Source organism: Ambystoma mexicanum, chromosome 1q, assembly GCF_040938575.1.
Source record: "Ambystoma mexicanum isolate Mex_15411 chromosome 1q, UKY_AmexF1_1, whole genome shotgun sequence".
In the NCBI taxonomy this organism is placed as follows: domain Eukaryota; kingdom Metazoa; phylum Chordata; class Amphibia; order Caudata; family Ambystomatidae; genus Ambystoma; species Ambystoma mexicanum.
In genome coordinates, this window is record NC_090922.1 from 832,643,220 (window position 1) to 832,658,623 (window position 15,404).

General features: G+C 44.9%; 1 protein-coding gene across 1 annotated transcript in view; it reads right to left on the reverse strand.

Moving 5' to 3' along the window:
- Positions 1-699: 699 nt before the first annotated feature.
- The window catches only part of LHX4 (LIM homeobox 4), a 204,199-nt gene continuing 189,494 nt past the window's right edge, over positions 700-15,404 (reverse strand). The window contains exons 5-6 of the mRNA XM_069641452.1: positions 6,937-7,108; positions 700-5,233 (exon numbers count right to left, since the gene is read on the reverse strand). Of these exons, the coding sequence (XP_069497553.1) occupies positions 4,839-5,233; positions 6,937-7,108 (567 nt within the window). The 3' untranslated portion in view covers positions 700-4,838. The remainder of the gene's footprint in view (positions 5,234-6,936; positions 7,109-15,404) is intronic.

Genomic DNA, 15,404 nt, shown 5'->3' on the forward strand with positions numbered 1-15,404 from the left:
CTCGGCCTCTGCCACCTGCATGAGAGCCAAGGCCTGCGTTACCTGCATGAGAGCCAAGGTTACTTCAAAAATTCTTATGGCCTGCCTCCATCTGTGAATAGCTGGGTAAAGCGATGCTCTGGGAGCGGAGCTTAAGCGTGTTACACCTCTAACCCTTGTCCCACTTCATATTATTTTAGTGACTTTTAGAACGGTACTTAAACTGTAATTCTCGAGCCATGGCAACCAAGGATCAGCTGCCCACTTTGCCGGGTATGTCGCTGCACCACCACATCTGCTGCACCCAGGAGTACCCAGCAATTGAACCGGACTTCTAGGAAAATCACACCGATTTTGCCAGCAGATCAGAACAAACGAATGAGTTTTCTACGACTACCACAATGAATCTACAGGAGAGAAATGTGCATGTAATAATTGTCTAAGAGGATTATTAGCATACTTTTTTAGTAAACTTGAAAACTCGATTGGATTTTACTCATTGTTTGGCTACCAAGCCCAACCCAAGGCAGAGCTCTGTTTTCTAGCGTCCAAAGGCTCATAAACCACATGAGCTCTTGTAATCATAGAATAAGCGAACACTGAGCAACGGAAACCAATGAAATGATCCCCAGAACCCAACATTGTCGAAAGTAGGCTCCATATTTATTTCACATAGAGTTTTGTAACCATATAATGCGTCTCATGCCAGTGCACAGGAGCTGCCGCAAAACACAACGGTCACCGTGACCAAGGTTTATTTTCAAAGACACATGGCAATAAATATACAATTCATTTCAATATTTATCCAGGAAACAAGACACTCATTTTGTTTTTGAACTGTACACAATTTACACAAGGAAGGGTGCAGGGAGGGAGATGACGCTGGGGGAGAGTGCTTGTGAGTCTTTTGTAACCCAGGGTAGAATTGTTGGGGGAGGTTGTCGGGGCTTGAACGGATCCACAGAAATGGATTGAAAGTGCATAAGAGAATCCCCAAGTTATTCAGTGCAAATTCAGAGCCTGGGGAGGAAGCGGTGTCCCGCTTGTTTCTTGCTCTGTATCTCTTGGAAGAGAGTCTCCCTTCCACCCTTCCCCACCTTATGACAGCGCAGCCAGTGAGTCAGTCCCTCGTGGCCCCTACATCCTTCCTGGCCCACACCCTGCTGGACGATATCCTTTACACTGGATTTTGTAAATTAAGAGTGTAAGGGCTAGGCCTTGATGACTTTGGAGTTCTTTGGCCAGCATTTAAAGGGGAAACGACCTGTTGAGATTAGAACTGCTTCCCTATTTACACAGCAGGCCTAGTACTGAGGAGAAAAACTGAGGGATGAGTGTTGCCTTCCAAACTGAAAAGAAAGAAAGAGGAGCTCAGGAACTCCAGTAGAAACAGTAAATGGTGCTTGGACACATGTCATCGAGAGTCGGAGGCCCCGGAATATCACATCGTAATGTGATCGGGCATATTTTATAAGAGCTGGCTGGGACTTTAAGGCTCCAGTACACAGGGCCTCAGCGGTCTTTAGGGAGCTGCCTGTACTCTGGAGGGTCGAGCTAGAGACCTCCTCTCTCAACACCACTTGACTGGTATGTGATGCCCATGCGAGTACAGCAGAGTCTATGATGCGCATAGTTCATCTCCATGGGGAGGTTGAAACCTTAGTGCAACCTCTAGGTATCTTTTCAGTATTCAGGGAACTGTGTGGGTGCAAGGGTGCCATTCTGCTCCATCAATGTTTTAAAGCCTCTCCAGGGATACATGGATCCCTATGGATTATTTCTTAAAACCCCTCTAAGAGTGTACGAGTCCCATCAGGGTGCAGGATGTTTCATAGGCTTATCCCATCTGTGTCCAGGTGCTGATGAGGTGTCCTGCAGAATTGAGGGTCTTGCTAGGAATGTGCCTACATTTCCTTGTGCCACAGTGAGTTTGATTGCTTTTGTAAATCCCTCATCTGATCACATGTCTACATTGTATACGTTTGAGATGGAGTTTCACAGGTAATGGACTGACCAAATCCATTGTTGTCCTAAATGGAAGTGACTGCAGATCATAGAGCTACGCTAGCCACCTGTTATTCCTTGTCATGTTGTGGTATACCCTCTTAATCAAAGCTCTTGTGCTAAATTGTGTTTAACATTTGAACTGTGCAAATACTGACAAAACGTACAAAGTTAGGGCCAGTAGGAAATCGCTATTCCCACTTAGGTATCGCTCCTGGCCATCCAAGGCAACAACCTGTCAAGTTGCCTTTGACATACAGTCAAATTGATCAGATTGTTCTTTGTGGGGTCAACCAGGCAGAACTTATTTTTTAAATGGGAAACCTGTCCAGGTGTAATGTACATAATTATATTGTGCCTCTGTCTCTTTGCCTCAGAATGCCAGCAGAAGCAATGTGCTTTTGAATAGCCAGTACTAGATGCCCAGAACAGATTTCCCTTTACTCCCTATTATGGACCAGACTTTAGAGTGGTTAAGGGGCATGGGTTCCAAGCAAGCCACACAATTCCATGGGCTTCAGAATCTCTCCACTTGTACTATTGCCTATTGTAACAGCTACCTTCTTCTGTTTGCCTCACTGGTCTTACTGGGTCTTCACAATCTTTCCTCTTCTGTGACCCTCAACACTCCTTTTTCATGTCACTTTTGGGATGGGGGCAATCCTGATTTGCATCAATGCGTTTAGGCCATTCTATTGCATTGTCTTCTGTAACCCCTAAAGAATCTTTACCATAGAACCTCTGCTGTGGGCCCCATCGTCGCCCCTCTTTGCTGTTTACTTTCAGGCTGCACTTTCTCCTCAAACGTCCTCTACATCTTTCTTTTTCCTTAGTAAGATTCCCTTAGCCTTCCCCTTCTGTGGTTCACCCCAAACACCTTCTTGCTTTCCCAGTCTATCATTGTTCCTCAGGCTGTCTCCTCCTTCATGGCCTCAAAGTGCCATTTTAGGACCTTGTGGCTCTGGCCCATTCCTACTTGTATGCCAATCAAGTATCTAACATTACCTTAAATGTGCACCAGACAATCTCCATGAATTGTGTAAAAGGACAAACATCTAGACAATTAAACTGTGGTAAAGGCCAAAGGCGAATTAATTTCCATTTCACTTTGGCAGAGATCAAGGAAGTTGTATCATTGAGCTCTGGAAGGATGCCTTATGACTTGGCCAGGCAGATATGTATTTTCACACAATGTTCGGAGTGCTTGTTCTTATCGAAGGTTTCTCATCCACAGAAACATCAATGAATATACAGGCTTGATACGCCTGTGTGGCTGTACCCATGCAATATCTTTCCTATGGATCCACAGGGGGCTATCCACTTACACCTGCACATTTGAACCTTTACATGTATGTGTGAATGGATGATCTTCCCTACTGATGCAGCTGTGGGCTCTAAATATGCAAGGTTCTATACCTGGAAGTAGACATTGGCGATTCTTATAATTCATTTACTTGAGGAAGACTTCTCTGATGGATGTGCAACTAATGGGAGATCCTTCTTATGGAGGCCCAAAGTGTTGTCCCTTTTCTATGAGGGATCAGAATTCCAGATAATGGCGTGGGAGGTTGATGGTTTGGTTCCCTGCATCAGCAATGCCTTAACCTTTGAGAATCCATCATGTGGCAGATACTAATATGGTAAATTGACCTACATGGCTGTTGTGAACAGCACAGGCCAACACAACGAGTTGAGTAACTTTATTTACTACTATATCCTATTGAACAAGTAATATGTGTCTGCCACAAAATGGGAAAAAACTATACGTACACAGATAGCCCCCTCTCTATACTTTTTATTTGTGTCTATATTTAGGAAATATATATAGGGCTCATGCTCCATAAGGGGCATCCAAGCTCTAAACCTTGTTATGAAAATATTGTGGGGGCGGTGGGATGTTGAGCATCTTCTTGTGGACCAACAGCTGATAATACTTTCTGGAAGCTTATTGGAAACTTGAAGTGGCCCGCAGAAGAATGGTTTTCTGCATGCTTTATCTTAGATTGGGGGTACGTACGGGGCTGCCTGCGCGAGGATTTCAAGCATTATGAATAGATGAATGAGTAGACCCAATCTTTGAGGTACACTAGGGCCTTGCCTTAGAATGCTGTGTGTGAGGGTGAAAACTTTAGTCTTTTTGAAATTGGATACGAATTCCATCAACTAAGAAATCGGTGGCTCACGTGGCCCTTCAGGATGTGAGTACATGTATGTGGCAATACTAGCAGCAGAGTTATATTACCTCCCAATTTGTTGGAATCCCAGCCTCTCTTATACCACCCTGAAAATACCGCTCTGTGGTCAGTGTTTAAATCACATTTCTTGTTTCCACAAAATATTCAAAGCCACAACCACAAATCACAGGAGAGGAGTTAAGTGCTTTGATTGTCCAAGACGCCCGCTACCTGCATCGCTCCTTTTTGATTGCTGATCTCATCAACAACGACAGCTCCTGGGAGAAGTGGCAATAGTATTCCGACATTTTGAAAACCTCACACCCCCAAGCCTGGCTCTCCCAGGCACTGTAATTAGGGGCCTCAAGAGTGAATTGAGCCATGAGTCTGGCATGGCATCGGCAGAAAGAGGTCTCAGGTTGCCAGTCAGTAAAGGCCTAGAGCTGATTTGGTGCAGGTTTGTGGGCCGTGTGCAATGCTCATGAGAGATTTCCATCTCCCAAAGGTTGATTGAAAAGACCATCGTGCATGGAAACTGCCTTGCAAAGTGGTTCCCAGCATGAGAAAGAATTAGAAAGTAGCCATGAGGCCACATTAGGTTGTCCAAGGCAGTTAATTGTCTACTGGTCTGTCTCTCCTGGTAGACTCCTGAAGTCAAAAGAGCAGAGGAGAAAGCAGCTTTTAAAAAGGAGTATGGTCCATATCATCGAGCCAGGAGGCCGGGCTCGTGGGGAAGTCTGGGTAGCCAACACTACTCCCTGTAGAAAGATCAGAGGTGGGGCCTCCTGCCAGGGCTCGAAGTGTCTGGCCCATAGCCTGTCCTCCATGTGCATGGATCCCCAGGGCGCTGTCCATGGAGTATGTCAGTCCATTCAGTAAAGGTGTGTGCGGGGGGAGGGAGGATATGGAGGAGGGAGACTGGGGGATCCCGTAGGGGCTCCCGTCCCTCAGGTCCTGGTAGGATTGTCCTGAGCCATCCAGGGAGAAGCTCCCATTCATCAGCGTCCCACCAGAGATGTCTCCAACGCTGCCATAAACTCCATTGCTGTGACCCAGATCGGAGAGGATGTGATCTTCTGTGGAAAAAGAAAATGAGTTAAGCGTGAGGCTCTCGGGAATACGATGAGTATGTTTCTTCACTGCTCACGAGCAAGCTGCTAGCATTGTACAACCTCCAAGCCAATGGATCTCATTATGGCTGTGCTATGTTTCCGTATACTGTAGTATAAATGTTACATGATAAACTGTACATTGCATTGGAGGAAAACAACAATGGCTGTTGCAGAGATAACTAGTACTGTAATATCTTTAACAGTTGTTCTGTGTTGGGCGCGGGTACATTGTGTCATTGTGTTTCAGGTCATGGGACTCTTCCAGCTGATTTGGGGAGGCTGCGCTAATAAGGGGCGATGAAGCAGTAAGGTGAAAAGAAGAGTTTAAAGGATAGATGTGAGAAAGAAATGGAGGAACAGGAGAAACCTGGAGGAAATAGATTTAGACTGTGCGAAATTGAGAGAGTTGAGTTAAGGGAGAACAAAGAAGGTGAAAGACACTGAGAGTGGTGAGCCGAGACACTATGGGTAGGTACAACGCAGGGCGAGAGGATATTAAAGGCTACGGAACATGAGAGGCTAATGGCATGATAAAGGTAATGACCTTGCATGGTTTCAGGAGAGGCAGATAGAGAGAGTGAGAGAGCGAGAGAGAGAGAGAAAAAGAGGGGGATAGACAGAGAGAGGGAGTGCATAAGAGATACATGGTGAGATCTATCTTGAGATTATTGCAGGCAAAAAAGGAGCAAACTGATTTTTTACCTTTGTGATTGACTTGGCCTCTCCTTGCACAGTCTTTTTCGCTTCTGTAGAGCCTCACTCTTCGCCTGCAGTCTCACTCAGACACCCCTCCTTGGCCTCTCATCTCTCTGCACTGCTCTCGTCTTCCCTCATATTGCTGCTCTTTCACCACACTCTGCTTACTTCTAGTCTGTCCTTTTCATCAGTAGTCTCTTTCCAGTCTCTGTACTGCACTCCTGATCATTCAATAGTCTCTCTCCTTCCCATGGTTTAAAGTCCTCCTGTGCAGTGCAGGAGGAAGTGGGAGGCGACTCTGCCCACCCCTCTAGTATGTTTGCGGGTTCTCACCAATGTTTCAGCCGCCCCCACATCAGTTTGGTTTATATCAATGCTCCTCACAGTTTCTCTCCTTCCTCCACTTTCAGTCAGTCATCTTCAGACTCATAGCATTGTTACTCCTTTTGTAATCTGGCTTTCCAATTGATGAGAGCTTCCCTCAATAGTCTCTCTTCATGATCTTTTTTTTACTTTTTTACTCCCTCAATACATTGAATTCTTTTCTCTCTGTGGTTTCTTCTTATTAATGGATAGTCACCCTCCTTCACTCTTTTCCTCCTTCATTCTCAACTTGCACAGTCTATCGCCTCCTGTAGCGTGCCTCATCTACATACCTCAGTCCTCCATTGTATCTCTTTCTCCTCCTTAACCGCTGCCCTCTTCTTGCCCGCTATAGTATCTCTCCTTTTCTCGTCATGTTCTATGGACATTATATTCCTGTCTTTCTCTATGTATTTATTATTCCCGACAACAGTCTCTCTCGTTCCTTCTTCAGCCTTACTCCCCCTTGCCTACCTTCCCATTCCATAGTCTACCTCCATTTTCCCCCCTGGGTAAGCTCCCTCTTGGTGTGCCTAGCATGATCGTAGCTCCGTGGAGAGCATATAACCTCAAACCCCAATTCATGGGTTTATCCCCTTAGGGCTCACCTCGGTAGCTCAGCTCGCTGTCGCTCACTCCACAGTCTTCTGCCGAGCTCTCCTTCTCATGCTTGCTCACCCCGCGGTTCCTCTTCACACTCTTGTAGAACTGTCCCCAGCGGTGGCGCCCTGCATCCTTCTTTAGCCGTTTCTCCTTTGCTCTGCGATTCTGGAACCAGACCTGCAGCACACATACCAATATTGAGTGCTCTTCAATGAGACGCCCACACACGTGACCAGATGAGGCTGAACATTGTGCTCTTAAACACAGGGCTTACTCATTTCAATGTTGAAAACTCAGGAGCTGTACTGCCCTTAGCCTCTTGGCTTGGTTACCCACTCTAATTATGGGTGGTCCTGCCGGGCAATTTGCACCAGAATCTGATTTGGGTTTTCCATCATTTGGATGCTGCCTTTCATGGTTCCCAATAACTGCAAACCCCATGATTCACAGTAATGATTTCAAAAAAATTGGTGATATGTCATTGCCTTACATTCTGCCTTCTGAAAGCATACACACATATCAAAGAAAACATACCCTATTAGCAATCGTATTCACAGTACTAATACTATTCGTACCATCCGCAAAATAATAATACTTGTTTGATTAGTAACAGTAGTATCACAAACATTAACACTAGAAGTAGTGACAGTAGTAGAAACACCAGTAGCAACAGAACAGACATAGTAGTTGTTACTCTTATTAGCAGAAGTAGCACTTGCAACAGTAACAGTAGCAGCTGCTGTAGTGCAAGTACAGAACTAGTCCCTGTAGTTGTAGAAGTACAGTGGTAGTAATGCTAGCAGTGGTACCCGTGAGAGTAGTTAAGGAGGGGGAGAAGGTCTCTAGTGTAGGAGAGGCCAGGCAGGAAGATTGCAATCCCTGAAGGAGTGAATGGGAGGTTGCAAGAGGTTGGGTTTTTCCTCTGCAACTAAATTCCTAATTAAGCATTCATACCCGATGTGGCGGGCCTGAGCTTATTAAGGGTCCCCAGGCCGATGACAACCGATCCGGCCCGCCAGAAAGGGTATGAGAGGGTATGAATGCTATTAGCACCCCGGGTTACCAGCCTGGTAACCCGGGGTGCTGAGAGCATTGTATTTTGTTTGAATTAACAGCACGCCTCACAGTTTCCTGTTCATTCAGACAAAATACTTTAGCAAGATGGCTGCCACAGAGCTGGAAGATGGGGCACCATATGTAGCCCCTCTTCCATTTCCATGGTAGCCAGAGCGGACAACAGGAGGAGGCAGCAGCACCACCGCCGCAGAAATCAGGTAAGTATGGGGGTGTTAAAAGAAGATGGGAAGGGAGGGCGGAGGGAAGATAGCGGGGCAGGAAAAGCAGCCATCAGGTTGCTCGCAACGCGGGCTTAGATCAGTAGTTTCAGCCCGCGTTCCTAGCAACCTGATTCATTGCTGCCCCATCTGCTGATATATAATATGGACAGTAATCAAGTATTATCCAATAATGGTATTTTAGGTTTCTAGCAAAATCTTCAAGCCTCGTGATAGTTAATGTCATGGTTTCTCATGACATCAGAATATATGCGTTGGCGAGATGGTGACTCCGTGGCTATATTTAAATTGAGGTTTCTATTAAAAAAGGTGATTATGGGATGCTTATAACTCTAGCCCTGTTTGACCAATCTGCACAAAGCTTTTCAGAAATTGTATACAGCCAAATCTGAATTATTATGGAACATTTCATGAAGTTCTGTGAAGTGGTTTGGAGTTTTGGGGAGGATCCAAAAATACCAAGCCTCATAGGAAATTAGAAATGCTTTTTAAGCCTTTGTGTTTCCGCCATCTCTGATAATTTGGTATTTATTTATTTATTTTATTTATATTTTATTTATTTAACATTTTTAAAGTGCTCACACAGCCCACAGGCATCGAGGCGCTGTTACAGGAATTGTTTGTTTTTGGATGCGTAATTGTTTTTTTTTTTGTTGTTGTCTTAGTTGCGTATTTATAACGTGCTTAAACACCCAGAGGTTTCTAAGCGTGGACCCGGGGATCGAACCTGTGTTGCTTCGTGTCGTCTTCCTTCCAAGGCGCGCACGTTGCCGCTGAGCTATCCTCCCATGACATAAGTAGGAAAAACAATGTTTTTTGTTGCAAAAACGCTTTTAAATAAAGGTAATTTGTTAATATTCAAGCTTTTTTAATATACATTAATTTACTCCGGTCTTATAGGGAAAACCCGGATTCTATTGGTGTTATTTTTACAGAATAATATTACAACGTTATGGCTTCATATGTACGTATACAGCCAGCTTGTATTTCGCACTATGACCTACCAATTGGTATCAGAGGGCGCAAACAAAAATGTTTAACAGGCATTTCTAATTGTTCAGAGTATAGCATGGGTAGACAAGTACTTTATTTATACCCATTTGAAGCCATAAAATCAACATATGATTATCAACCTATATTTGATGGCAAATAAAGAAACAGAGTGTGCCAACAGGTATTAAGATCCTTTGGGCTATCCTCCCCTATAACAGGGAATGTTTGTTTTCAAGTAGCGTAAAATAGGCAACATAGATTGAAACCAAACTTTCACTATAAGTTGGTGTCTGGTCCAACTTGAAATGCTTTCTTAGTTTAGCAATAATTCATCCATCAATTTGAAAAAAAAAGAAAAGTGGGTTGTGGCATATCAGACAGTTTCTGGTCACAAGTTTGAATCCAAACCCAAAAATGTGATTGGTGAATGCCACACTCACAATTATGTGTCTGGCAGCCATCTTGTGTTCACTTCAGAAATATATAGACAATTCTTGGGGCATCTTCTTGTACAGAAAGTAAGGACACACTCCAAAAGTTTTAAATATATATCCCCTTTTTAAATAAATGATTGCATTTGGTTGCAGGGTCTGTCAATGTTATGCAACGTCTCTCATCTCCTATTGCCAATCAAAAGGACCTGCAAAGATTGCAGCAAGGACAGTTGTATTCAGACCATTGCCTGGAGCCAATGCAGCTACTGTCACAGTGCTGGCAGGGCATGGCCTGCAGGCACTGAATGGTAGCCTCATTGTGCGTGGGTTGGATGAAGACCGTCCCTAGGCTGAAGACCATGCCGCAAAGTATGCCAGTGGGGGAACGAAGGCGTGAAAACTGGATGCGTTGTCTGCACCATCTTATGTCTGTGGAATATGGTGAATGTTTCTTCTGCAGAAAGAGCCTGGTCTTGATTGCTCTCCTGGGAGAGGTAAAGGCTATTAAGCAAGCCACCTTCCAGGACAGAAAGCTTATATCACAATTGTGCACTGACTTGAAGCAAGGGGGCATTACTGTGGGAAGCTGGGAATTGTGTTTCTTCAAAAATGCAGAAGACTGGTTATAGGCTCTGAAAGCTACGAGATGAACCCTGATGGAAGAGTACAGGAAATCCTGTCTAGCCTGATGGATCCATAGAGCTAAATCTTCCGCCTGACAAGGTGACAGATGGAGATTGTTCATTAGGCACCATTAACAAAAAACCCTTTCATTTTATGGAATACAATTTGTAGGTGGACTACCTCCAAACTTCCTTCAGGATCTCCTTGCAATCCTCTGGCAGATTTCAACAACCATCCTGCAGAATGTAGGAATTTTAACAAAATACGCTTGTGCTGTCTCTCGAAAACAGGAACAGGCCACATGCTAGTCTCAATCGAGCAACCAATAGTTTAAGACAGTACGGCAGCATGACTGGTGTCTCCCAGAAAGGTGCTACTAAAATCATGATTGAGCCACTACTCCTGAACTTGCAAATTGCTCATAGGGTCAAGGATAACCATTGAGGGCAAAGATACATAAAGAAGAAATGAGTTCAGTTTATGAAGGACTGTAATTAGTCTTTTATTTCCCTCAGGATCCACTCAGAACCCTATTTACCTAGTGCTTGTGGAGGGGCCTTTCCTTGTCCTTCCTACTCTATCATGTTGTCTATCTTTGCTTGAATGAGTGAAAAATGATCCTGTTGGGGACAAGTATGAGGAGGTAGAATGCCTGGTGGCTTTGTGTTGAATTAGATGCTAAGGCCAAGAGCTGTGGTTTCCAGCACCATTAGCATGATGTTATTCCCTGTCGCCCAGAATATACTTCCTGCACCTGTCACCTTTCCAGCACATCCCTGAAAAAGGGCCATGTATCAATGGGTGCAAAAGGGGGAGCCAATGTTTATTTTGGATAGGTTTGGAGTAGTTGATAACTTTAGAATGTCACACGCCAATCCTCTCCACGGTGCCTCGGCCCTAGCTTCCTTATTATGCTACTTTGCCTTACCGCGATCATGTTCCCCTTTTGTGTCATGCAAAGCAATATACCCTGCAATGGCCTAGCGAGACCTGCCTGCCCAAGACATCACCCTGCCCAAGACATCACCCTATCGTCTGCCCCACACCATTCTTGCCCACCACACCAGCCTTCCTCCCGGTCTCACAATCTGCCTATCCCACCTATGACCACGCACACTTTTCTGATGTCCTAGCCAATAAGAGCTCAGTTAGCTCCAAGCAGAACCCTACCGACACAAGAGCATCCTGCCCTACCTCTGACTACAACCCCTCCATAACGACTGACCTAACTGTCTCTCAAACTACTACCCTCATCCCTACCGATCGTAACAATAGACTTGGTGCCAGAACCCATCACAGAACTAGCAAACACCCAGCTAAACTACCCGACAAGACTAACAATCACACTGTAACCTCCATCAATTCCACCCCTCCTACACTAAAAGGAGCTCTTCTAAATGTTAGATCATTAGTCGCCCATTCCATAGAAGTCGCCGACATCATTCTGACCAACAACCTGGACTTCCTCGCTGTGGCTGAAACCTGGTTGCATGATGATGCGGGACCATCTCTTACCCTAGCTATCCCTGATAACTACACCATCCTCAGAGTAGACAGACCTAACGCTCAAGGAGGTGGTGTAGCTATTATCTTTAAGTCCTCGCTTGATATTAGACTAGCCTCCTCTCCTCCACTGAAATCATGTGAGCATCTCACAGTTAAATTACAAACCTCCCCTAAGAGTACTATCACGATGCATCTAATTTACAGACCCTCGGGGCCACTTGGCTCATTTGAGGAAGATATCACCTCACTAGTAGCCGAAAGTTCCAAACCTTCAGCACAAATGATTATACTGGGAGACTTCAATTTTGGGTTTAATGACCCTCTCGACACCCCAGCCATTGCCCTGGCCACAGCATTAGAGGAGCATGGCCTCCTACAACTTTGCTCCAAACCCACCCACTCGAAGGGCAGAATCCTTGACTCGGTAACCGCCCTTAATTACAACATCACCCTGAAGGACCCCGTACAGCTAATCTGGACGGATCACTACTTCCTCCCAATCGACATTAATATTGACAACCTAATGCATAAAAGGCCTGTTATTGCACCCGCCTGCCCAACTAGGAAAAAGAGCAACATCACAGCGGAAGCCTTAATACTCCTGGTGACCCCTATTCTGAACGCTCTACCAGCTACAACTGACTTAAACCTACTGGTCAACGCCTATAATGATTCCATGGCTAAAGCTATCGACATCATTGCCCCACTAAAAATGCGCAAAGGGAAACCAAAAGTGCACCTGAATACGTGGTACACCCCGGAGATCAAACTTCTCCGACAACAAAAAAGTAAACTTGAATCACTATGGAAATCAGTGCCTTCAGTAGACAACAGAACTAATCTCACTAATATCTCCACCCTCTACAAAAATGAGATTAGACGCGCTAAGAAAGAATCTCTTAATTCCAGGAACCCTCAGGCAGGCTCTAGCACAAAAGAGCTCTTTAACATCCTAAAGGAATTAGAAAACCCCATTCCTCCCGCAGATACCTGCACAAAGGATAAACCATGGTGCACAGGGATCCAGAATGCCCTTGCTAACAAAATTTCAGGGCTCCAAACTAAAATTGAAAACAAACGACAACAGCTCACTCATGGTCCTACCTCCAGATCCACCGTTCCTTCACCCTCCGCCACTAGCTCAGGCTTCACTTTAAAAAGATAACCATACCTGAAGTACAAAAAATTATAGCATCCTTGAAACCCTTGAACTGCAAGGGGGACAGTTGCCCCGCACAGATCATAAAAGATGCAGCCAGGGATCTTTCCCCCTTCATTACCGTGTGAATAAACCTGTCATTCTCCAATAACACGGTCCCAAGTAATCTGAAACAATCTTGGGTCCTACCACTGTTAAAAAAACAAACTCTCGACGCAGATATACCCACAAATTATAGACCCATTACCACTGTCCCATTCTTACTAAAAATTCTTGACAGAGTGGCCTATTTACAAGTTCAGGATTACCTTGAGACACACCAATTACTAGGAACTCGCCAATCTGGCTTTCGCCCTCAACATGGGACGGAAACGGCCCTTGTTGATCTCAAGAGCCAGATAGACGAACTCAAAGATAAAGGTAGGGCTGCCATCCTTCTTCTCCTTGACCTCTCCACTGCCTTTGACCTGGTTGACCACAAAATCTTGTGCAACTACTTGTCATCGGCAGCACACTTCTCCCACTCTGCGGTCACATGGATCCAATCCTTCCTTCACAACAGGACCATGCGGGTCTTCTCACCCCTAGCAGCGGCTGACCCTATTCCCATTACTTGTGGTGTCCCACAAGGATCTTGTGTCTCACCTACTTTGTATAATATATTTACAAAGCCCCTATTCGACAAGCTGGACCATCTGGGTGTCACCTACACTAACTACGCAGATGACACCCAGATGCTCCTCACTTTATCCGGCAATTACAACTCGGACGCCAACCGCATCAATGAAGTCTTCTCCATCATTCAGGCATGGATGGCCACACATGGCCTCTGCCTGAATGATGACAAGACCAAACTGCTCCTTGTCGGCTCACCTAATACCATCCGGAATATCAGCCCTAGTTACACCAGCTTCACCATTGACGGTAACACCATTCCCATCGCTAAGAGTGTAAAAACTCTTGGTTTCTATCTAGACATGAATACCAACCTCGCCAAACAAATTAATATGACCGCCTCAGCCACTGCTTACACTGGTAAACTAATTAGGGCCTGCAGACACTTGATCTCCCCCAACAACTGCCTCACTTTAGCCAGAGCACTCATACAATCCAAACTGGATTACTGTAACAGCCTTTATGTAGGTGCCAACAAAAGAGTAATCAATAAATTGCAAGTTCTACAAAACAATGCACTCCGTGCCGCCCTCAATATTCCTAGAAGAGAACATATCTCGGCTATAAGAATTTCATGCAAATGGCTCTCCATCCAACAAAAAATAGACCTAAAAACCATCTGCTTCACTTACAAAGCTCTCAACCACCTAGCCCCACCCTATTTAACCAATAAATTCACCTTAAGACAGAAAACTAGAACCACCAGATCCTCCAATACATTACAACTGACAGTGCCCAAATATTCCCTTAAAAGAGCCGGTGGATCCAGCTTCCCAGTTCTAGCCTCACAACTGTGGAACACTATTCCACTGGATATCAAATCCACCCCCACCTTCCAACCTTTCAGATCTAAGGTCATCACTTGGTTACTCAATAAATAACCAACTATTTATGTATGCCTAATGTATGAATGTATCCTTTGCTATGTCTGCTTGTTACTATCTCTGCACTAACTGCTTTCTTGTAACTATACATATGCTGCACAAATGTAAAAATGTTCCTCACCTTTGCCTGTAACTTGATGTTTAAGCACCCATATACCCCTGGGTCAGGAGCGCTATACAAAATATACAAAATAAACAAACAAACAAACAAACAGTCTCTGTTTGTACGTTTAGAAGTGCTGGCACCGGGTCAGAACTTGAATGTATTGGTGAGAAATTACTGGCTTTCAGCCGAAGTTGATCTCTTTTATTCCAAACCCATCAGAGCCCTGCAATTCTGATTTGTGTCTTGGGATTAAAGTTCTGAGATTGAAAACCAGTTCCACAGGAAACTGCCCTGAAGGCCATAGAAGCCATGTCAACTGCAGGCTTAATGTGCCGTTTTCCGACTGCTCATCCTTCACTTACAATCTGCTCAGCATCCCTACATGGTCCCAATTGGAGCAATCCATCATGCTTAGGATGGTAGTGCAATTGCCTGCCACAGGATGATGGATCTAGGGTTAAAGACATTCTTTACTCTGTGGTCCAGCCTCTTGCTCCTCTGGTCAGGTGGAGTGGATAAGGAGGTCCTGTATGGAATGCCTTTTTATGACTGCAGCCAGAATCAAACAAGCCTGTTGCATAGGTCCCTAAGAAGGAGAGGGCCTAGGGTAGGCACGTTAATTCCTTTCACATCTTACTTTAATTGTTTTGATGAAAGCAAGGCAAGAGAGGGAGGTAGCAGGGTGGGATCCGATAGACTCATGGAAATGGTGTCTTTTGCAGCTGAAGGGACTTCCAACGTATTGGAGAGAAAAGCTGCCATCCACCGAATAGGTAGTGGAGGATATCGAAATGTGT